General features: G+C 45.0%; 1 protein-coding gene across 1 annotated transcript in view; it reads right to left on the reverse strand.

Annotated features, from left to right (window-relative positions):
- LOC124720202 overlaps positions 1-25,674 on the reverse strand; it is a 114,574-nt gene that overhangs the window by 83,671 nt on the left and 5,229 nt on the right. The window contains exons 2-3 of the mRNA XM_047245525.1: positions 9,760-10,119; positions 2,056-2,225 (exon numbers count right to left, since the gene is read on the reverse strand). Coding sequence (XP_047101481.1) covers positions 2,056-2,225; positions 9,760-10,119 — 530 coding nt within the window. The remainder of the gene's footprint in view (positions 1-2,055; positions 2,226-9,759; positions 10,120-25,674) is intronic.

The following is a 25,674-nucleotide window of genomic DNA, read 5'->3' on the forward strand; positions in this document are numbered from 1 at the left end:
CCGCTGCAGCGTGAAAATATCATTCTGGAATCCTGCCATTTGTTACCTTTGTCACGAAGGATGTGGTAGCAGTGTTCCCCACTCTTGCCACATACTGTCGAGCAAGAGGCTCCCTTCAACAATAACTAAAACAGTCCTGTTACCGTATAGAATAACTCCCCACACCACGGTTCTTCGAGTTGGAGCAGTATGGGTCTCAAGAACTGGTGCTTTCTGTGACCTTTCATCTGACAGTCTACAGACACACGGGTGTTCATATGACCACAACACACAGAAGTGAGACTCATTGCCGAACACTACAGAATGTCACTCAGTGTCCTAGTTCACCTCGGCTCTACACCGTGCGAATCTGTCGTCTGTGGTACGGTGTAAGCAATAAACAACAAATGACCAGTTGCGATCTGAAGCCAGCTTCCAGTAAACTGTTTCTAATGGTTGTAGTTGATCCCCTGTGTATCACCTCCACCCAGGTGCTGGCTGCTCCCCTCCACCTCTTCCTCAGACCCAGTCAAACAACTCTATGACTTCTTGTGGTGTAGTCCTTTTGCAAAAAACCAGTGCCTGCTCTTGTTGCTATACTGCGTGTCCTGAGCCCATCTCATCATCACTCATTCTGCAGTGATTGCACTACGGCCAACTGTGTGTGTGACCTGTCAGTATGAGGCTCCCCTGTCCCTTGTGCCCAATGCTTCACTTTTCTCAAAGTCCAAAAGATTGTCGTAAGGTCCACACGCTCGTCTACTGGGCATGCCGTGTTGTCCTCACCGCCCCAAAAGTTCCCGCAACATTCCACACGCCCGACAGCCGACAATCGACTACACTGTGTAGTGTTTCCTTTCCTCGGGTTCTGCCGTGAAAATACAAAATAGAAAATCTGATTGGGTTTTGAATTTTGATGGAATAAGTTATGGATAAGGCGTACTTCGTATTACTGATTGGAATAGTGCTGTAATTTGACTGTGAATGGCAGACCGGGTCGGCAACACTACAAAATGCGACTAAGGAAATAGCATCAGAAATAAGTTGAAATTTACCTTATAATTCTGTTAGAAACGTAGTATTTATTGTAATATAGTCTTCGTGGCTGCGTCTGGAACACTTCTTAATTTTCTTGTAGGATGACCTGTTTTCATGGTTCACTAGTCCTCTTGTTCTCTGTCTGGTGAAAATTTCTTGCAGTTGTCACTGTCAGGATTAATTTATAAATTTGGTGATAACCATTGCGAATCGCTACTGAAATAACTTCGTTTCGTGATATAGTTTTAATTTCCGCTTAAAAGCATATTTAACACAGCGCCGAAAAATACACGTCTTGATCGTATGAAGACAAGAGAGTAATGAACTAGTTGTTAAAAACAAGCACCTACGGAAAAAAAAGAAGAGAGGATCAAAATTACTTATAAAAATCTGTCTCTGGCACAGCGCTCTTCTGCATACGCTACCGTAAATCATATCTATGCACGGAGGCGCGGTAGTCAAAGTACAGTTACAACTGTTCATCGTCTTGAGGATTAGCTTTTTTCTGTGCTGAAAATAAGCAATCATAATGATGAAAATTTAATCAACACACAGTACAGGTACAGAACGATCAGCCCAACAGTGTGCAGTGGAGGTGATCACGGTGCACCGGTTTCCATTTCTGTAAGTTCATGTTGTCACGTCAGAGCAGATTCGGGGACGAAGATTCGAGAAAAAATTTCCCGATAATAGTACCTCAGAAACGCACCACTGTGGATCTACAGCAATAAAACAGCAGCCAGACAGAGAGGATGGGCACACCAAACAAGGATTTAATGTATGCCCGTATATTGCACTACAAAGGCCACCAGTGACGTCGAGACCAGCAACCAGACCGTGTAAGAGAATAACAGCACGCCACTAGCAGTTATTCCACTTGACAGTGGCCGAGAAGTGCTCGGTCAAAGGTGTGCGGCATTTTAATACCTCGATGTGGATGGAAGTCCACGAACATTCTATTTTTTTTAATCAGCAATGAGTATAAAAAAAGGAGGTGACGTGATGTCCAGCCACTCCGTTACTGGTCACAGGACTCACCGAGCGTCCAGTAGATGCCCTTGTCGCCGTCAGCTTCCCGCGGTACTTTAACGAAGCACTTGCTGGATGACAGGGTGCAGCTAAGTGAGTGCTGCACGATCTTCCCCTTGCGTTTCAAGTAGGGGAAACGGCCTACGATGTACTCGTAGATCTCCGACCGCGTCACCTTCCTGCCGGAGAAATAAAATCGCACGTCAGAACTAGGATCGTCCGAAGAGAAAACCCCCGAGTCGGGACTAGGGGCAGAGCACACCTTTCGGCACCTTCGCTACGTGTATCTGACAGATCCTCGTACCTCTCTCAACTTCGTACAACTCGAGAAATATAGATTTCCCTGTTTTGAAGTTGATGAGAAGCACTTTTGTCAATATTGTATTGTGTTAACTTTATTTATTTATACTATTTGACATCACAAATCAAAACAGCACTTGACAGATAAAACAAGGAGGATATCAAAAGCAGATTAGTACAGGCAAACGGGCATTCCCAGCAAAAACAATTCTGCTTAATCAGAGGAAGAAATTTCCGAAAGTGTACATCTGGAGCACAGTATCGTACGATAGTGAATCGTGTACTTTGGTAAAATTCTAAAGAGGAGAAACAAAGCATTTGAGGCGTGCTGCAATAGGAGGATGTTGAAAATTAGGTCAACCGATAAGAGTCGACAAGGGGTTCGCTACAGAATAGGTGGAGAGGTAAAAACTGTAGGGGAAGACAGGTGCAGGAATACGTCCGACAAATAACTGAGGACGCTAAGTGTAAGTGCTACTCTGAGATGAAGAGGTTTGCACAGGAGATGACTTTATGTGAGCCACCTCAAACCAGGCAGACAACAGACAATTCACCAAACAAAAGTTAGGAGCAGCAATTCGAGCCACAGCTGCTCGGCTGTGGAACAACTTGGTACATATTTTATAGAATGTTGATTAGAAAACACACAAGCAAAAATTTAAAAAACTAATATAACATGAACAAAATTTTAGAGTTAATGAAGGAATAAACAACATACTACACAGAAAAGTTCTCAATTACTGTGAGGAACTTGTGTACAGCATATAAGGAGTGTGCCACGAGCAAACTTTGCAACCTTAATTTGTGCACTTTTGGTTTGTCACCCAAACTTTTCAGATTTGCCGAAAGCATATCGAAATTTATATCTGCTTATAACTTTCACCTAGGTTGATTCTGGACCAAGGCCTCTCACCTCAAATCCGTCATCCCTGGAAATTTGTAACCTAATCACGGAATCACTTTGTGTGTACACAAACAATACAGTCGGAATTCCAGAAAATCATGACAACCATCTACACGAATTTCGCAAACTGATGCTGCACGTCTCTGTGACTTGTTCCGCATCATTATGATTTATAGTGCAAATGATCCTCGGAACGTGAAACTGACAACTTCCTCCGCTCCAAATTTGAAGTTTACCATTGTTGTGCTTTTTTCTTTAATCCTATAATGTTCCAACTTATTCAAGTATTACATGGGCCACACAGTCAGTTGCATTTGTTAAATCGAGGAAAAAATGAGGCTCGTCCAGAATTAAAGAGCACTCAATCGTTTAAAAACTGAAAAGACAATGTACTTGGGAAGGCTTACAAATTCACAGGTCTACATCAAACACTGTCTTGTCTCAATGCATTTTTAAGCTGAGGGACGAACTTGCTGATACCTTCACCAAAAAAGCCTCCGACCCTCTATTTGGTTCACTGCACGATCGATGGCACTCGGAAGCTTGTTTTCTGTACAAATTCTTTTTCGACTCGCAACCGACTTCGGAGAGGTGCAAAGATGAAAACCTGAAGGTTACATATAAGGACTGTGAACAAGGTGATTGATACCGTTCCAGCTCAATGAACCCAAGAGTTGCTTCAGCTGACACTGGCTCAGCAGGGATGTACATTGTAATGCGACAAGTACACACCCTTCATAAACATTCCATTCTTTCATTCAGTATTTGTCATTTTTTTTAGCTTGTTCCAGTACCTCACACCATTGTTTCTTCCCAGGGAAATATTCAATGAGAAGAATCCAAATACAATCCAAAAAGGTAGAGTCTACGGTTTTTCCGGTCAAAATGATGATTTTGATTTTTTTTTTTCTTTTTTCTTCTTCTTCTTCTTCTTTTTCTTTTTTTTCTTTTGTTGATGGTGAGGTAGAACATTACCACTACATTGATTATCTTTTAATCTCAAGTGTGTATGGGCAACCCACATTTTGTTGTTAATCACAACAGATTCAAGAAACTGATCGCATTCCACATCAAAGTGCTTAAGAAATTCCTGATTCTTTTGACTGTGTGTTGATCTGTGAGCTGTTTTAGTAGCCACAGAGTGCGTAATTTTCGAAAATCTTGTGTATCAATAATGTTTTCGACAGAAGAGATCTGGAGATTCTGAAAACATTGTTTTCATCTCATCCAAAATCAACTGATGGTTGCCACAAATTGTATTTTTTATCCCAGTCACCATCTCATCAGTCATGATCAAGGAACACCAACTCCTTTGTTCATCACTAACATTAGTTTTGCCAGCTTTAAACTCACAGCCTCAAACTTGTACACATTATTGTGATTCATCACATCAACCCCATAAACTGTTCTGGTTTGTTAAATATCTGGATAGCGGGTTTACCTTCACAAGAAGAAATGAGATTACACTCCCCAGCTTGTAGCTGACATGTTTTAGAATAGACACATTTGGTTCAACATGGCACTACAATGTTAGTTTTCAGTCAACTGAAACAAATGAGTGTGTGTTACACTGCCAACACCTTGTCCTTAAATGCAGTGCTGCCAACTTTGTCAAAAACATCCCTTTCACTGTGAGATGCTTAGAACTCACTTTCTAGACACGACTTTTCACAAGCACCTGTTAAAACCCTGCTATTGTCTCAAGTCCAAAAAAAGGTAACAGCATTTGTGTGTGTGTGTGTGTGTGTGTGTGTGTGTGTGTGTGTGTGTGTGTACTAATTTCCTTAAGCCCAATTATGATTCTGACAATGAATTATGTGCAATGAATGGTTCACTGCCCTTTGTATAATTATTTCACAAAACATTTGGAAATCACCGATAGCAAAGAAATTTGGCAGTTGTTGTAAAGGAACTTCCTGGCAGATTAAAACTGTGTGCTGGACCAAGACTCGAACTCGAGACCTTTGCCTTTCAGGGGTAAGTACTCTACCATCTGAGCTACCCAAGCACAACTCTTGCCCCGTCCTCACAGCTTTACTTCTGCCAGTACCTCGCCTCCTACCTTTCAAACTTCACAGAAGTTCTCCTGCTAAATTTGCAAAACTAGCAATCCTGGAAGAAAGGCTATTATGGAGACATGGCTTTGCCACAGCCTGGTAGATGTTTCCAGGATTAGATTTTCACTCTGCAGTGGAAAGTGTGCTGATATGCAATTTTCTGACAGACTGAATCTGTGTGCTGGACCGAGACTCGAACTCAGGACCTTTGCCTTTCGTGAGCAAGTGCTCATTCATCTGAGCTACCTAAGCAAGGCTCACGCCCCATCCTCACAGCTTTACTTCTGCCAGTACCTCGTCTCCTACCTTCGAAACTGCACAGAAGCTACCCTCCGAAACTTGCACACACTCCGCTGCAGAGTGAAAATTTCACTCTGGAAACACCCTCCAATCTGTGGCAAAGCCATGTCTCCGCAATATCCTTTCTTCCAGGAGTGCTAGTTCTGCAAGTTTTGCAGGAGAGCTTCTGTGAAGTTTGGAAGGTGGGAGACAAGGTACTGGCAGAAGTAAAGCTGAGAGGACGGGGCAAGAGTCGTGCTTGTGTAGCTCAGTTGGTAGAGCCCTTGCCTGAGAAAGGCAAAGGTCCCGAGTTCAAGTCTCGGTCCGGCACACAGTTTTAATCTGCTAGGAAGTTAGTTTCATATCAGCGCACACTCTGCTGTAGTGTGAAAATTTCATTCTGTTGTAAAGTAACTTCAGAAGGTGACTTTTTTCAATTATAAGGGCCAATGAAATTGAAACCATACATCAGTTACAATGGGACCATGGAATGGTTTCATTCAAAAGTAATCAGCAAATGTATTTTATGACGAGGTCAATTCCTGTTTTGTGGAAAGTGGCTGGCAGCTAACAAATCCACAATCATACCCAATCTTACACTTCCTCATCTGACCGACATCCATGTACGTCTTTCTCCATGTCGCCAAATACGTGCAACTCACAAGGTGATAGATCTGGGCTGTACAGAAAATGTGGAAGTGTTTTCTACCCAAATCACTGAAATGTAACCTTTGTCCAAAATGGCAGTATTGGAACAGGTGTTGTCAGGACAAATCCATCAGACAGCTATGGCACAGGAATAAATGTCTTAACACTTATGGTGATTCATTTTGAAAGGAACAATTCCATGGTTAGTGTTCAGATTTTACTTGATTGTTTCTCACATATACATAAAAAGAAAAGAAATATCAAAGCAATCAGTGCCAACACGGTACTTTCTAGCAAAAAGGGCTTTAAGCAACAGGAATTGCTACAAAAGGAGAAAGCTGCAGACACATAGTATAACAGGCTTAATAAACTGCTATGTTTAACCAAAATTTTGTATACAGATGTGAAACGCAAATGACAGGGTATTACAGTAAGTGCCAAAGACTAGATACAATGTTGAAGTAAGGAATTATGATGTGCCCCGACAAGTCAACAAGAACGAACATCTAAAAAGAATGAAAGACATGGGGATGTGGAAGCATTGGGCACATATCAAGACATTGGCCATTGGCGAAAACTGTATCTGATGGGATCACGAATGAAAATTATCATATAGGTAGGCCTAGATATGAGAACATAAGACAAACAGAAAGTAATGAGTAGCAGCAGATGCAAAGTGATTAATTTAACCTTGAACTTGGGGACCACACAATAGAAGTGAAGCAATTCAGCTACACTGGAAATAAAATATGTCATGAGAGGGGAAGGAGGATATAAAAAGTAGACTGGCACAGGCAAAGAGGTCGTTCCTGCTCAAAAGGAGTCTGGTAATATATAACATAGACTTTAATCTGAGGTAGAAATTCCTAGTTGGTTGGTTGTTTCGGGGAAGGAGACCAGACAGCGAGGTCATCGGTCTCATCGGATTAGGGAAGGACGGGGAAGGAAGTCGGCCGTGCCCTTTCAAAGGAACCATCCCGGCATTTGCCTGGAGCGATTTAGGGAAATCACGGAAAACGTAAATCAGGATGGTCGGATGCGGGATTGAACCATCGTCCTCCCGAACGCGAGTCCAGTGTCTAACCACTGCGCCACCTCGCTCGGTAGAAATTCCTGAGAATGCAAGTTGGAGCAGAGCATGCATGGAAATAAATCACAGAATGTGGGGAAACCAGAACACAAGAAGAGATTGGATGCATCTGAGATGTGGAGCTACAGAAGGATTCTGAAAATTAGATAGATTGAGAGGATGAGAAATGGGAATTTTCTGTGCAAAATCAGTGAGGAGAGAAATACGATATAAACCTCGATAAGAAGAAGGGACATCCACGCAAGAATTAAAAGATCAGGGAATGGCTTGCACAGTACCAGAGAGAGCTGTAGAAGGTACAAACTGTATCGAAAGACAGAAATTTAAATATTTTGACAAATAACTGAGGGCAAATGACACAATGAAGTTGGTCATGGGGGCCACAACAAACCAGTCAGAAGACGGGTGGAAAAAAAATTTAAAAAATAAAATTAAAAAAAATCTTCATCACTGTCGACAAAGTTCAAATTTGGAAATTTGTGGTAAGGTATTATGGGACCAAACTGCTGAGTTCATCAGTCACTAAGCTTACACACTACTTACTCTAACTTAAACTAACTTACGCTAAGGACGACACACACACACACCCACGCCAGAGGGACGACTCGAACCTCCGACAGGGGGAGCTGCACGAACCGTGACGAGGCGCCTCAGACCGTGCGGAGTTAGGTAGAGCAGTTGCACTGGTATTATGAGGTTAGGTGCAAGGGAAACTAATCCAGAAATACACCAAACTATAGTTAATGACCAGAGCAGAGCAACACTAACATATACAGGGTGTTTCAAAAATGACCGGTATATTTGAAACGGCAATAAAAACTAAACGAGCAGCGATAGAAATACACCGTTTGTTGCAATATGCTTGGGACAACAGTACATTTTCAGGCAGACAAACTTTCGAAATTACAGTAGTTACAATTTTCAACAACAGATGGCGCTGCGGTCTGGGAAACTCTATAGTACGATATTTTCCACATATCCACCATGTGTAGCAATAATATGGCGTAGTCTCCGAATGAAATTACCCAAAACCTTTGACAACGTGTCTGGCAGAATGGCTTCACATGCAGATGAGATGTACTGCTTCAGCTGTTCAGTTGTTTCTGGATTCTGGCGGTACACCTGGTCTTTCAAGTGTCCCCACAGAAAGAAGTCACAGGGGTTCATGTCTGGCGAATAGGGAGGCCAATCCACGCCGCCTCCTGTATGTTTCGGATAGCCCAAAGCAATCGCACGATCATCGAAATATTCATTCAGGAAATTAAAGACGTCGGCCGTGCGATGTGGCCGGGCACCATCTTGCATAAACCACGAGGTGTTCGCAGTGTCGTCTAAGGCAGTTTGTACCGCCACAAATTCACGAAGAATGTCCAGATAGCGTGATGCAGTAATCGTTTCGGATCTGAAAAATGGGCCAATGATTCCTTTGGAAGAAATGGTGGCCCAGACCAGTACTTTTTGAGGATGCAGGGACGATGGGACTGCAACATGGGGCTTTTCGGTTCCCCGTATGCGCCAGTTCTGTTTATTGACGAAGCCGTCCAGGTAAAAAAAAGCTTCGTCAGTAAACGAAATGCTGCCCACATGCATATGGCCGTCATCAATCCTGTGCACTATATCATTAGCGAATGTCTCTCGTGCAGCAATGGTAGCGGCGCTGAGGGGTTGCCGCGTTTGAATTTTGTACGGATAGAGGTGTAAACTCTGGCGCACGAGACGATACGTGGACATTGGCGTCATTTGGACGGCAGCTGCAACACGGCGAACGGAAACCCGAGGCCGCTGTCGGATCACCTGCTGCACTAACTGCGCGTTGCCCTCTGTGGTTGCCGTACGCGGTCGCCCTACCTTTCCAGCACGTTCATCCAGCACGTTCCCAGTCCGTTGAAATTTTTCAAACAGATCCTTCATTGTATCGCTTTTCGGTCCTTTGGTTACATTAAACCTCCGTTGAAAACTTCGTCTTGTTGCAACAACACTGTGTTCTAGGCGGTGGAATTCCAACACCAGAAAAATCCTATGTTCTAAGGAATAAACCATGTTGTCTGCAGCACACTTGCACGTTGTGAACAGCACACACTTACAGCAGAAAGACGACGTACAGAATGGCGCACCCACAGACTGCGTTGTCTTCTATATCTTTCACATCACTTGCAGCACCATCTGTTATTGAAAATTGTAACTACTGTAATTTCGAAAGTTTGTCCGCCTGAAAATGTACTTTGTCCCAAGCATATTGCAGCAAACGGTGTATTTCTATCGCTGCTCGTTTAGTTTTTATTGCCGTTTCAAATATACCGGTCATTTTTGAAACACCCTGTATCTATCGTATTTGTAAGGTACCAATCACTGTGCTGAACTACGATGGCACATATTAAGGATGGCGTAATGTGTTTTAATGAAGATATTTCGCACTTTGCAGAAATGTTACCGACCTGAGTGGAGACTGCGCTATGGCCATAGAAATGAGAGTCCTGTAGGAGAACGGTAGCCTAGTGTCGGCAGTACTCGCAGAGCCACCGTCACCGAGGAGCTGCCCCTCGCCCGCCCCGTCGACACCGCTGCTCGTGGCGATTCTCTCACTGTCGGTACCAGTACCGCCGTCACCACTTCTGTCGGCGGTGACGTCGGGTGCAGGAGTTAAAGTACCGACGCCACTCGCCGACGTCACTACATCTGGGGCCGTCGTGTCGGGCTCGCAGAGGTCGCCGCCAGAGTGCGGAAAGTCGGGCGCAGACTGGACAATGCTGCCGACCACAGAAGCTGACAAACTGGTTGAGGTCGGTGTGGTGTACCTGTTTCAGTGGGACAAAGACAGTGTACAACGGTTAAAGAGTGCAGGAGCTCTACGGAGGTTACAGAAAGGCACTGAAACTAAGCTGCGAACGGTGCTCGGAATTGAGGCCAAGTACGTCATTATAAGATACACATTGAATGGGCAAACAAAACATATGATGTTCTCTCTAAGGTAAGAGAGAGTAAAACCAATTTTTTTCACCTATCATACAGAGTGACACATTACCTGACAGGTCACGGACCATATGGTATGTATCTGTAGAAAATCAGAAGGCAAGTGATGACAGATGTGCCTGCAGCAGTGTAGGTCCTCTGGAGCACGTACTGTGGGACAGTGTGCTCCAGCGAGATGTAGCGGGTAACGGTCCCCGGGCACTACAGATGCCGTGTCCCGAAGCAGTGCTGAGGAACGAGTTCACCTGGTGCGTCTGACGACACAGGAGCCACACTACAGAGGAAGGCCAAAGAGCACTTCACGAAGAATTCACCCACGTGCCAGCACGCCGACATCTCGGCAACACGACACGCTTTACGTGTAGTCGACAGCAACTGAGATTGGTGGCTAAAAGATGAAATAATTTTCAAGACTGTCCATCGTTAGTGATTAAGGAAATGTGGACTTGAAGGTACAGAGAATAGTGGAATTGATTTGCAGAGAGGAAACACTGCTGATGCCTGAGGAACTCGGCAGACAATGGCTACTGACCAAGGTAGTTTTGAGAATAGACCCAGCAGAGGAGGAAACCTTCTACACTTCAGATATCCCTAATAAACAAACATAAAGGGAAGCACACAGATTTTACCCATACAATCCGTAGTATGCACAGTAGTGTTAGTCCAGTAGCTCAAAAAAATAAATATATAAAAATATTATGACATGTACATAAATATGTAAGCATCCAAAAGTCATCATCAGAGTCAATGTAACTGTGGTGTCAACGCTAGACACCACACTTGCTAGGTGGTAGCCTTTAAATCGGTCGCGGTCCGTTAGTATACGTCGGACCCGCGTGTCGCCACTGTCAGTGATTGCAGACCGAGCGCCACCACACAGCAGGTCTAGAGAGACTTCCTGGCACTCGCTCCAGTTGTACAGCCGACTTTGCTAGGAAAGGTTCACTGACAAATACGCTCTCATTTGCCGAGACGATAGTTAGCATAGCCTTCAGCTACGTCATTTGCTACGACCTAGCAAGGCGCCATTACCAGTGTGTATCGAAATGGATATTATATCTGTACAAGAGCGATGTTCACCAATTGTGGATTAAAGTTAAGTATTATACCAGTTACCTCCTGTTTTGCTAGTCTTATTTCTCTGACCTGTTCCAGAGCACACGCCACTCTGCGTGTAATTAAACGAGTGCATTTCGGCCTCCTCTAGCAACACGGTGTTGGCTCTTCTGCCAACACTTCAGTAACTTTCTACACAGACACATAATTGGTAAATATATGTAGATGACCAGAGCCACAATTCTGTCTGACAGGTAGAATGGCAACCGAAGTGTGTTAGTACTGTTCTCATTTAGTGTATTTACCGGGCCCTGCAGGGTATATAAGGGGCTCGAACAGTGTCAGACGTCGAGTGATCACACAGATGACGGGGGCTCATTTAAGAGAGGCCAACTGATACTGGAAGGAGCCTCACTGCGTGTATCCACTCAGCCAGCTGGTCGAATCGTGCAGTATCCAGATTTGTGGAGCATTCAGGTGCCACAGGTGACAGAGACCCGATGCCGGACTGCACGCGAATGCGAGGATAGGCACGTTCGCCCTCACGGTTTCGATCGGCAACATCTGACCACAATATCGGATCATCGCAATACTGTGCGCAGAGCACACCGTGACCGTTCAGATCTGCGCCAGCCACCTTTGAGCGAGTAACGGACTCCCTGTAACTTTTTGTCTCGTCCTGTACCACTGGTCAGAGACTAATAGCAACCGGACTAGAGAATTACTGTCCTGTGCACAGGCAGCAGGTAACACCACAACGTAAGTGGTTTGCAGTGTTGCCACGACTGACTAGCACTGACAGCAGATGAATGATATTGCAATGTGTTCGGTAGTTGTGAACTATCCCAGATATCTGTCATCAGCAAGTATGCAGTGATGTAGGGACAGGTTCCACTCTTCCACTGTTGTAGAGAGACACGACAGTGTTATTCCTAGGGAAATGGTGTGAGGAGAGATTGGACACGACTTCAGGCAACAGCTCTCTGTACCCGAGCGGATCACTTACGGCACAACAGCACTTAACAGACATTTTGCATCCGCGTACGTTACCTCTCGTACGACGGTACTGTGATGCTACGACAGGACCACACGCGTCCACACGTGGCACCTGACACTCGGTCTGTCTGTGTAACGTCGTGGTACTCGTGTGGCCGGCAACAACCCCAGATATCGACTCGATCCTAGTGCGTAACGAGGACAAGTTACAACAGTTTTTGGTCAGCTTGTCTCGGGGAGGCTACAACAGCTGTAAGACACAAAACCCAAGCGAATCAGTGTACGCACCGAGACCACAATGGGGTGCACGTCATACTGATGAATGGGCTCATACTGCCAAGCTCTTTCTAAATCTGTCTCAGTTTTGTAGCCACTCAAACAAGACCATACACCATCTCAACCCGTGAAGATTCATTTCATTTTCTTCTCCACTACTGGATCATTTATTTGTTTTCTAAGCAGTGTTGTTGGTTAGTGGATTATGGGTTGGGAACAGTTCTGTAGCAGAAGAAAAAAGTTCTGCTTCATATTATTTTGCTTTTTCTTTTTTTGTAATGATTCCATGTACCATTACAGAATAAATACTAATCATTATCCATAAAAATGTGAGTTGTACGGCCTCTTTAATTTTCCACATAATAGGTTGTAAATGTGAAGAATCTTAAGGGGCTCCGGAAAGGCTCAAAAATCATGAAAAGTTAAATTTTTACTTTTTTGCGTTTTCTGAATCTGCAGACTATTACCTTGTAATAGATATATAATTCATTCAATTCCGAAGACTACAACTATTTTTTAATTTTTTTTGAAATGTGTTCTACATGGGCGTGACCCACTGTGGCGCTGTTAAACTGCTGTCAAATGGTGGTATTATTAACGTCCGTGTTCATCAGGTACATTTTAGTGATGTGAGATAAAGTATGTGTTGTGGCTAACCTGTGATGGTTCAATATATGTCGCTGGTGTGATTGTCGATTGTTTCATGTTTATTTACTCTGTCGTTATCTCGAAAATATTCGTAATTAATTCTGTTTCTTGAGAGTCTGTTTTGTTGAAGTATAATAATGAGTAAAAGTAAAGTTATTAGAAATCCTCTGAAGGCTTTTAAGAAAAGGAGAAATGTTGGAAAGCCAAAGGTATGGGTTATTACTGTAAACAATAAAGGCGATAACCAAGTGAGTGAACCTAACCTCTCAAGTACACCTGCCCATAGCAGTCAAAGTGGGAAAGAAAATACTTCACAGAAGAAGCTTGGTTCAATGAGTGAAAACTATGAATGTTTCATGGGCGAATCGGATGTCAATGAAATATTTGATATGTCGGTTCTCAAAGGAATTTTTTCAAACTGTGTAAGATGTATTCATTGTAGTCAAGTTGGTCTGGAACTCTCCATAATAAAGCACGTAGGACTTTCTAGTGAAATACGACTGAAATGTGGTAAGTGTTCATACATGACCACCTTTTGGAACAGTGTTGCAGTAACTGCAACTGAAGAAAATGGTAGCAAAATCTACGAACACAACATTAGATTTGTTTATTCCTTGCGTTCAGTTGGTAAGAGTGCTACTGCAGGTGCAATTTTCTGTGGCATCATGAATCTTCCAAATCCCCCAACCAAGTTTACGACCTATAATAAATTAATAGGGTCTAAAGTAGAAGATGTCTGTATAGAATCTATGAAGAACGCTGTGGAAGAGGCAGTAATGGAAAATAATGGTAACAGAGATTTGACTGCAGCGTTCGATGGTACCTGGCATAAACGGGGACACACATCTCTTCATGGTGTAGTATCTGCCACCAGTATGTATACAGGGAAAGTTTTAGATGTAGCAGTAATATCAAAGTATTGTAGACGTCCACAAAAATATAAAAGTACACATGAAAATAATTGCAAAGCTGACTATAGTGGCAGTAGTGGAGGAATGGAAGTGGCTGGTGTTGCCAGTATATTCCAGCGTTCTGAGGCGTGTGGTAAAGTGCGATATGTTAATTACCTTGGTGACGGTGATTCTAAAAGTTTCAAACATGTTCAAGGACTGAAGCCCTATGGTGATAATGTTGTAGTGCAGAAATTTGAGTGTATTGGACACGTACAGAAGTGAATGGGAACAAGACTTCGGCGACTGAAAGTTTCGTACAAAAAAACAAAAACTCAGTGATGGTAAAGGGTTGGATGGGAAGGGAAGGTTAACTGACAGTGTAATTGACAAAATACAGAACTATTATGGAATGGCTATTAGGCAAAATACACAAAGTGTCGACGAAATGAAGAAGGCTGTTTGGGCTCTTTTTTTCATACTTCTTCAACCGATGAAAATGCCCAACATAGCTTGTGTCCCAAAGAAGAAGACAGTTGGTGTAAATATAACAAAGGATTGCTAACTAGTGAAGTGTACACTCATAAGCATAGTCTGCCTCATGCAATAATGGAGGTGATAAAACCTTTTTTCAGAGACTTAGCAGCACCTGAACTGTTGAAAAAGTGTATTCATGGAAAAACTCAAAACCCCAATGAAAGTGTAAATAGTGTTATATGGTCGAGAATCCCCAAGACTGTATTTGTTGGAATAGAAACACTTCACTTTGGTGTGTATGACGCTGTTGCGACTTTCAATGATGGCAACATTGTAAGGTGCAAGGTATTTAGAAATATGGGAATGAAGATAGGGTCTAACATGGTACGAGCGATGCTTGCTTTAGACAAGGAACGCCTTCGGGCTGCAGACAGGGCTGTAAAGAGTCTAGAAATACAAGCAAGAGTAAACAGGAGGAGGAACAAGAGGAAGCTGGAGGAGGAGTTTGCAGAGGATGAAGATAATCCATCCTATGGACCTGGAATGCACTAAAAAGTTAATCCAATCTTTGTTGCTCGATTCCCAAACCTTTTATTTTCTCATACTAATTACATGTTTTCTAAGGATCTTCCAAACATATTTGTTTCAAACTATCAGTAAATGTTACACAGTACCTTCTGCATAATTTAACACAGCCCTTTTCCAAAAAACTGTATATTTTTGAATATATAAATAAAAAATTGCAAAAAAATGTTGTGAATTTTCATTACAATTGAAAAAAAATCATCTTTAATAACTGAACTAAAATTTTGTAAAATCCCTGTGTTAAGTTGTAGCCCATATTCCAATAAATAATCTGTAAAAAGTTCAACTTCCTACCTCAAATACTTTGTGAGGAAAGATGTAATTTATAAGCGTTATTTTAACATTGCAAGTACAGGGCGTTCCGGAGCCCCTTAAATTTCATCTTCTCCATTACCCATGCAATGCTTTGTTTCTTATTTGTATCAACTCCAGCCAACTGTCGAACTTGTGAAGGAGGTCCTCAACCGATTCCAGTCGCAGACACTAAGAAACGAGATTTGGCATCACTGTGTCGTTTACTGCTAGTTCTGTGCCTGTACACTCCTACGACACACAAACATAATTTGCTTCCTCTCTACATAATATCTCATAAAGAAACAACAAAGATAAAATTAGAGACATTCTAGCTCACACGGAATCTCACTGGCAATTGTCCTTTCTGTCCACAATTTGTGTATAGAACAGGAAAGAGGGAAAGTCACCGAGGTACACGAAGTACCCTCCGACACACACCAGAAGTTGCCTTTCGGAGTAAAGAAGCAGATGTAGTTATGGCTGACATAGTGGGGACTAATCAGACTACACAGGTCAACGAAAAAATACTCTTTCGTTAGGTAGTAGCCTAGTGTCGTGGTTTCTTAGGCACGGAATACACACCTGAGTTCAGTTTTTTTCTGCCATGCACAATTCTGATCTACATTCGACTAGGCACATACAGTACATGGTGCAGGGTACTTCCGCGACCAGTATCTTCCCACTCACTGTAACATGAGGGAGGAAAAAACTGGAATACTGATGTGGAATGAATTATTTTAAGAATTTGATATGAATGGACACTGACTGCATCTTTTTAATAAAGAGCTCATTAAATGACAGAAGTTTATCACAGGGTGAGGTAGTTGACTATCAACTACAGTGAAGTGATGCTCCCCTAATAACCGGGTGAGATAAAAGCTGAACTCGTGTAGGCCATGAATATCTTCACATAAATTAAATGTAATACAGATCACTAAAAATTTTGACTTCTACATTCTTTAGAATTAATGGAGACCACTCACTGAAAAACAGAAGATAGATGATTCCATGTACCATTACAGAATAAATACTAATTATTATCCACAAGTTAGCAGATTTCGTCCTTCTGTGTGTGTCTATACAACTGAATGCTTCTGCTTTTTGCTGAGTGGTCTCCTTTCATCCTAAAGTACTTACAGTCTACAAGAACTTCCCTACAACAAAAACTTTCATTTCATTATTTTTCTTTCAATATAATTATTTTATCTTCCAACATGTTTGATTCAACCCACTACAAATTCCATCTTCATCTCAGAGGAGCACTTTCACCAAATGTCCTCAGTTACAAGCTAGATGTATTCCAATCTCTGTCTTCTACTACAGTTTTTACCGTTGTACAGCTGCCTCTAATGACACAGAGTTATTCCCTCATGTCTTAACACATGTCTCATCATCTGACATTTTTGCCTGTCCTCGTCTACTTTTTGTGTCTCACTTGCTTCAGCCGTCATGTTATTTTTCAGAATTCTGTAATAACTCCATCTGCTTCGTGGGCACCAGTCTTGATGTTAAGTTCACTGCTATTCTCACTTCTAAGGCTCCTCATTACTTTCATCTTTCATGAGTTTACCCTCAAACTGTAGAATTACTCATTAGACTGTTATTCGGACCAACAAGTCCTGCAATTCTTCTTCACTTTCACTGAGGATGGCTATGTCATCTATGAATTTTATCATCGATACCCTTTCACCCTTAAGTTTAATCCCATTCTTGAACGTTTCTTTCATGTCTTTCACTGCTTCTTCAATACAGAGACTGAACTTGCACCCTTTTTAATTCAAGCATTTTGTCTTGGCCTTTGATTCATATTTCTTCCTCTTGGTTCTTCCACATACTACTTTATTACCCACTTTCCCTATAGCTCACCCTTACTTTTTTCAGAATTTCAATCATCATCCATGATTTTACACCACTGAAGTTTTTTCTTCTAGGTTGACAAATCCTACAAAAGTGTCTCGATTTCTTTCAAGGCTCGATTCTATTACCAAACACAACATTGAAATGCTTCTCTAATGCCTTGAAATTTCCAAAAGCCAAATTGATTGTTATCTAGCAGCTCCTCAATTTTCTTTTCCATTCTTCTGTATATTATCCTTGTCAACGGCTTGGATGCATGAGCTGTTACGCTGCTTGGGCAACAGTCCTCACACTTATCTGATTCTACACACCAACCGTAACAGTCATCTGGCTGCCACATCCCCCAATGATGTCTGGAACTCGGATGGAAAGTTATCCATGCCTTCCACCTCATTTGATCACAAGTCTTCCAAACTCTGACTCTAAGATTAGATCTCCGATGTCTTCAGTACTGACTCCCAATTCTGCTTTTATCATTTCACGAGACAAGTCTTCCACATCTGATCTCAGAGGCCTTCGATGTCCTCTTTCCACCTATCTACTCTTTCCTCTGCGTTTAATATTGAAGTTTATCTTGCACTCATAATGTTGATATTTTTACCTTATATTTCACTGAATGTGGTTTTGATTTTTCTAAATGCTGCACCAACGCTTCCGTCATTCATTTCTTTTTCAATTTTTTCTCATTTTTACTAGACACTTCACCTCAGATTCCTTGCATATTGTATTTATTTCATTCCTGCATGGTTTATATTGCTGCATTTTTGTCTTTCCTTTAGCATTTTTGTACTTCTTTCTTTCTTTGATCTATTTAGATATTTCTTTGATGCCCAGGGTTTTACCTGCAATTACCCTCCTTGTACCTTCATTTGTCTGTCCAACTTCTGCAACTGCCATTTTTTGAGATGTCCACTCCTCTTCAACTTCTTAGTGCATTGCAAATGCACCCGTCATTTTGCATTACTTTTACATCCCACATCTTTCCACACCAATTCCACATGACAATCATATTTCGATCCAGCATGCTCTTCACCATTATTAAGTTAAAATCTGGATTTACATATTCTCCTGAATATGATTTACAAGCCTAAATCTAACTTCAGAAAACTTGTATGTATCGTGTATTATCCTTCTTTACCTTTAGATTACAGTTATTTTCCTGAGAATTTTTTGCATCTTTCATCACAGTACAGTGTCGATATCTTACCGAGTCTTACAAATGCATCTTTCATTGACTCACATTACGCCTTCTTTATCAGTCGAACCTTATTATTGCATCAGCCAATCCGGCAAAGCTGGAACCCATTTATAAACAGCCACGTTTCAGTGAAAATTTGTAGAGCACTTTATACTTTTGATATATAACACACAATTGTGAGAAAATATATTTTCTTTATTGTGTCATAATACGGGCACCACTTTTATTAATACATAGAAATGCTGACAATATATGTCTTGGTAATGCCTTGCACACAAATTAGAAAATATGTAAAGCTAAAAATAAATTAAAAATAGTGCTTATCCGTAAAAACTTTGAGAGAAAAGCTGTAGCAGATCTTGAAATTATTTGATAGTCTCTGTGTATCAGATAACTGTCATCACTCAAATGGGAACGTGATACAATATAGGAAAAGATTATTGCTACTTACCATGATAACACATTAAGTTGGAGACAGGCACAGTTAAAAGACACTTACACACATGCTTTCAGCCAATGCATTCATCAGAAAAACAAAGAGAAACAAACACCAGTCATTCATATAAGCAAGCACACTTCATACACGCATGACCGCCAACTGTGGCAGCTCGGACCAGAATGCAGCTGTCATATGAGATGGTAGCAGCAATTTTGAGAGGGCAGGGAAGGGGAAGGGATAGCAGCGAATGTGTGTGTGTGTGTGTGGGGGGGGGGGGGGGGAGGGGGGGGGGGGTGCTGACTGGTTGAGTGTGCAGGGACTAGACTGCCAACAGGCACAGTGTCACGAGGTTGTGGGGCAGGAAGGTGGGGAAAGATGGGCGGGCGCATTGGCAGATGGTGGCAAACAGAGAGGCTGGGAGATGACAGGACAGAGGGGGGCAGAAACATGGGTGAAGGGTGTGTGGACAGTATGTTACCATAGGGTGAGGTTGGGATAATTTTGTGAACAGAGAATGTGTTGTAAGGGCCTTTGAAACCAAGCATGTTATGTTCAGCTGCATGTGGTGCTACAAGGTGATCTACTTTGCTCTAAGCCACACTCTGATGGTGGTTGACCATCCTGGCGGACAGCTGGTCGGTAGTCATACCAACATAAAATGCCATGCAATGGTTGCAGCAGAGCTGGTAAATGACGTGGCTGCTTTCACAGGTGGTCCTGCCCCCGATAGGATGTGATAAGCATGTGACCGGACTGTAACAGGAAGTGCTGGGTGGGTGGACTGAGCAGATCTTGCAGATGTTGACACTCAGGTCTTCCACAGGATATAAACTTCTTGGCAAGAGGTTGGGACTGGGTGTGGCATACGGATGGACTAGAATATAGTGGAGGCCGCACGGACAGTGGAAGAAGGGACGGGAAGTATCTCCGGTAGGGTGTCCCCAATTTCAAGGCAGGACAATAGATAATCGAGGACAGGGTTCATTCAGTTGTTCGAGTCTGAATGCTATCAGGTGATGAAGGGGTTATTCCTTTGTAGTTAGTTCTTGGGGATAGTGGGAGGACTGGAGCTGTGTTGAGATGTGGAACAGGAAATCTGTTTGCAGGCTAGTTCTACAGGATAGTGCCCATCTGAGAAGGCCGTTGCGGGATGCTCATCATACTGGGGAAGGCAGTTCTTGTCACTGCGGATCCACCATCCAGGTTGGTTGGTTGGTTTGTGGGATTAAAGGGACCAGACTGCTACGGCCATCAGTCCCTTTTTCCAAAACTTAAAAACACCCACACAGAATAAAAACGACAATGGAAAAGATGACAGATGACACAGGACACGAAAGACTTAAGACAGAGGCCAGACAAAAGAAATTAAAATCACACAGTGTGTGACAGTGGTTTTTTTTTTTTTTTTTTTTTTTTTTGGTGGGGTTTAAGGGCGCTCAACTACTGAGGTCATTAGCGCCCAGTTACCGTTGTTAGAGCACATGGAATCTAGTAAAACTCAAGGGGAGGGGGGGGACACCAGAAAGTCCTGACAAAGATGCAGATAAAATAAGTAAAAAAGTTAGATGTCTTCGGACAAGCCAGTCAAAGTTATAAAACGCAGAACACAAGCAGCTGCTCGAGCGTCATCAGTTAAAATATCCGGTAAAGTAGATGGCAGGGACAGGACAACACGAGATTGACTAAAACGGGGACATGACAATAAAACATGGCGCACTGTTAATGCTTGACCACAAGGGCACTGCGGGGCTGGGTCACCGGAGAGCAGGTAGCGGTGGCTAAACCGGCAATGCCCAATCCACAACCTGGTCAGAAGGACCTCCTCTCTCCGAGATGGTCAGGAGGAGGTTGTCCAAGCAGTTGGGAGCAGTTTTACTGCCCGGAGCTTGTTTCCTTGGAGGGATGACCAAGCATCCCACCACGACGACACAAGCCTCTTACAAACAACCCCACGAACGTCAGATGACGGGACACAATGGGAGGCTGGCCGAGGCAGGAGGACTGCAGCCTTGGCTGCAGCATCTGCAGCCTCATTCCCAGGCACTCCTACATGTCCGGGAACCCACAGAAAACTGGCAGGAGAACCATTATCAGCGAAAGAATGGAGGGACTGCTGGATCCGTTGCACCAAGGGATGGACCGGATAGGGAGCTCCAAGGCTCTGAAGAGCACTGAGTGAGTCAGAGCAGAGTACATACGATTAATGGCGGTGGTGGCGGGCATACTGAACGGCCTGATGGAGAGCAAAAAGCTCGGCCGTAAAGCTGGAACATTGGTCAAGGAGCCGGTATTTAAAGGTGGCGGCCCCGACGACAAAGGCACAGCCGACACCATCGTCGGTTTTGGAGCCATCGGTGTAAATAAAGGTGTGACCGGCAAGTCGAGCACGAAGTTCGACAAACCGTGAGCAATACACTGCAGCCAGAGTACCCTCCTTCGGGAGTGAGCTGAGGTCGAGATAAATATGAACCGGAGCCTGGAGCCAAGGTGGTAGGGAGGGCAAAATCCAATTGTCGAAGCAGGCGACGGAAGCGGACTCCAGGGGGCAGCAGGGCAGACACATACAACCTGTACTGACGGTCGAGAAAATCGGCGAAAAAGGACTGGTAAGAGGGGTGGTCGGGCATTGACAACAGCCGGCTGGCATACCGACACAGCAGTATGTCGCGCTGGTAGGTCAATGGTAATTCAGCAGCTTCAGCATAAAGACTCTCGACAGGATTAGTGTAGAAGGCTCCGGTCGCAAGACGTAACCCCCGATGGTGGATGGAGTTGGGACGGCCTAAGAGGGATGGCCGAGCAGACGAGTAGACGAAGCTCCCATAATCCAGCTTCGATCGGACTATGGACCGATACAAGCGAAGCAGGACAGTGCGATCTGCTCCCCAAGATGAACCACTAAGAACTCTGAGGACATTAAGGGAACGTGTACAACAGATAGCCAAATTGTACAACAGATAGCCAAATAAGAGACGTGCGAAGACCAACAAAGTTTCCTGTCCAGTGTGAGCCCTAGAAACTTAGTTGTTTCCATGAATGGGAGGACAACGGGACCGAGATGTAAGGAGGGCGGAAGGAACGCTTTATATCGCCAAAAGTTGATAGAAACTGTCTTCTCTTCAGAGAACCGGAAGCCATTTGCCACGCTCCGTGAGTATAGGCTGTCTAGACAACGCTGAAGGCAGCGCTCCAGTAGGCATGTTCTCTGGGCACTGCAGTAGATCGCGAAGTCATCAACAAAGAGAGAGCCTGAGACATTAGGTGGAATGCAATCCATAATTGGATTGATCGCGATGGCAAAAAGAGCTACGCTCAAGACGGAGCCCTGAGGCACTCCGTTCTCCTGGAGGAAGACGTCGGACAATACGGAACCCACACGTACCCTAAACTTTCGATCCGTTAAAAAGGAATCAATAAAAAGGGGCAGGCGACCGCGTAGGCCCCACCTGTGCATAGTGCGGAGGATGCCTCCTCCCCAACAGGTATAATAAGCCTTCTCCAAATCGAAGAACACGGCTACCGTTTGGCGCCTTCGCAAAAAGTTGTTCATGATGAATGTCGACAAGGTCACAAGGTGGTCAACAGCGGAGCAGCGGCGACGAAAGCCGCATTGGACATTGGTAAGTAGCCGTCGAGATTCAAGAATCCAGACTAACCGAGCATTAACCATGTGCTCCATCACCTTACAGACACAGCTTGTGAGAGAAATGGGGCGGTAACTAGAAGGAAGGTGTCTATCCTTCCCGGGTTTGGGTATAGGAACAACGACGGTGTCACGCCAACGCATGGGGACCTGACCTTCGGTCCAGACGCGATTGTAGGTACGAAGAAGGAAGCTTTTGCCCGCTAGAGAAAGGTGTGCCAGCATCTGAACGTGAATGGCATCTGGCCCCGGAGCAGAGGACCGGGACAGTGCAAGCGCACGTTCGAGTTCCCGCATAGTAAAGGGGGCATTATAAGTTTCCAGATTCAGTGAGTGGAAGGAAGGTCGCCGAGCCTCTTCTGCCTCTTTCCTGGGAAGGAAGGCAGGGTGGTAATGGGCGGAGCTTGAAACCTCCGCGAAAAACTGGCCGAAGGCATTGGAGACAGCCACAGGATCAACAAGGACCTCATTACCTGAGGTCAGGCCAGGTACCGAGGAGTGGGCCTTAATGCCAGACAGCCAGCGACAGAAGAGGGAGTAAATCTGTTAAAGGAGCTGGTGAAAGAGGCCCAACAAGCTTTTTTGCTGTCTTTGATGACTCTACGGCATTGCGCTCGGAGTCGTTTGTATCCAATACAATTCGCCAACATAGGATGGCGGCGAAAGGTGCGTAAAGCACGTCGTCGAGCACGGATAGCGTCCCTACAAGCCTCGTTCCACCAGGGGATGGAAACGCGACGTGAAGAGGTAGTATGAGGAATGGAACGTTCGGCAGCATTGACGATAACAGCCGTGAGGTATTCGACCTGACTGTCACAACTGGGAAAATCGTGGTCCGGAAAGGTCGCCAGGGAGGAGTACAGTCCCCAGTCAGCTTTCGGTATGTTCCAGCTCGAAGGACGTGGGGATGGGGTGTGGTGCAGGAGACGAACGACACAGGGGAAGTGGTCGCTCGAATAGGTGTCAGAAAGGACATACCACTCGAACCGACGGGCAAGAGTGGCAGAACAGATCGAGAGGTCCAAGTGGGAGTAGGTATGAGTAGAGTCCGAGAGGAAAGTCGGGGCGCCGGTATTGAGGCAGACAAGATTGAGATGGTTGAAGACATCCGCCAAGAGTGAGCCTCTTTGACAGGATGCAGGAGAGCCCCAAAGGGGATGATGGGCATTGAAGTCGTCAAACAATAAAAACGGCGGAGGAAGCTGAACAATCAGGTGCATCATGTCAGCCCGACTAACAGCGGATGACGATGGAGTGTAGATGGTACAAACTGAAAAAGTGAAAGCAGAAAGAGTAATACGGACAGCTATTGCTTGGAGTGGGGTGGTCAATGGGATGGGATGGTAACAGACATCGTCCCGAACGAGCAACATGACCCCACCATGAGCTGGGATACCGTCCACAGGGGTGAGGTCATACCGCTCCGAGGTATAGTGGGTAAAGGCAATACGGTCAGTCGGGCGCAACTTGGTTTCCTGGAGACCAAGAACTAGCGGACAGTGCAGGCGGAGGAGCAGTTGTAATTCCTCCCGATTAGATCGAATACCTCTTATGTTCCAATGTAACAAGGCCATCGCTAGTCAAAAAAGAGGGGGAACGAGACGGGGGAAGAGCTGGTCACCTCGACGGCCGCGTAGGGCCAGGTTGCGAGGGAACAACGCTACAACCGACGGGAGGCGGATCCTGTTCCATCGACTCGTCGCCAGCTGCGGGTAGTGTAGGAGGGGCAGCATCATTTGCCGACGAGAGGCCAGCTGAGCGCCTGGCAGCAGAGCGTCCCGGCGAAACTGAGGACGGCCGGGAGCAGCGACTCACGGATGGAGCGTCAGACGAAACGCGCCGGGGTGGAGAGGGGGATAGAGACTTCTTCTTGGAGGCCTTCTTGGAAGGCCGAGGAGGCACAGGGATGGTGGGCTGGACACGAAGAAGGTCCTCACGCGCGGGGTCCGTTTTGGAACGCCGGACCTCGGAAGCTGGGGTCCGGAACGTTTCCCCGATGGACGCCTGAGAAGAGGATCGCTTCTCAGGTGGCGTGGGGGAAGGAGGAGGAGGAAGCGTGGCCCCTGGGGCAGAGGGGGTGGGGGCCACGGGGGAGGAGGATTTGAAAGGGAGGGATTTGGGAGGCGGAGGCAGAGCCCCCTGATGGGCGGAGGAGGCGGAGGGGGGACAGGATAGGGGTGAGGATACCGCGGAAGGAGTGGACACAACTGAGGCAAACGAGGTGGTCAATGGCACGGGATGGAGGCGGTTGTACTTCTTCCGGGCCTCAGAATAAGAGAGCCGATCCAAAGTTTTGATTTCTTGTATCTTTTTCTCCTTCTGATATGCGGGGCAGTCTGAGGATCTAGGCGAGTGGACGCCAGGACAATTAACGCACCGAGGTGGTGGGGTGCATGTACGTTCCGCACGAAGAGGACGTCCACAATCGCCACAAAGGGGCTCAGCCTCACACCGTGACGACATGTGCCCAAAGCGCAAACATCTAAAACAGCGCATAGGAGGCGGGACGTAAGGTCGCACGTCACACCGGTAGCACATCACCTTCACCTTCTCCGGGAGAACGTCCCCCTCGAAGGCGAGGATAAAGGCCCCGGTGTCGATGCGACGGTCTTTGGGGCCACGCTGGACTCGCCGGACGAAATGCACGCCTCGGCGCTCCAGGTTGGCCCTGAGCTCCTCATCAGATTGTAGCAGGAGGTCACGATGAAAAATAACCCCCTGCGTCCTATTTAGTGCCAGATGTGGGACAATGGATACTGGAATGTTCCCTAGGCGGTCGCACGCCTGGAGCGCCGCCGACTGTGTGGCGGAGGTGGTCTTGATAAGAACGGACCCTGATCGCATCTTGCTGAGAGCCTCGATTTCCCCGAAGACGTCCTCAATGTGCTGAACAAGGAACATGGGCTTGGAGGTGGCGAACGTCCCCCCATCGGTTCGAGAACAGACCAAATAGCGGGGGGAGTACTTCGCCCCAAGCCGGCGGGCCTGTCCCTCCTCCCAGGGAGTGGCCAAGGGGGAAAG

Source organism: Schistocerca piceifrons, chromosome 11 (genome assembly GCF_021461385.2).
Source record: "Schistocerca piceifrons isolate TAMUIC-IGC-003096 chromosome 11, iqSchPice1.1, whole genome shotgun sequence".
NCBI classification, from domain to species: Eukaryota; Metazoa; Arthropoda; class Insecta; order Orthoptera; family Acrididae; genus Schistocerca; species Schistocerca piceifrons.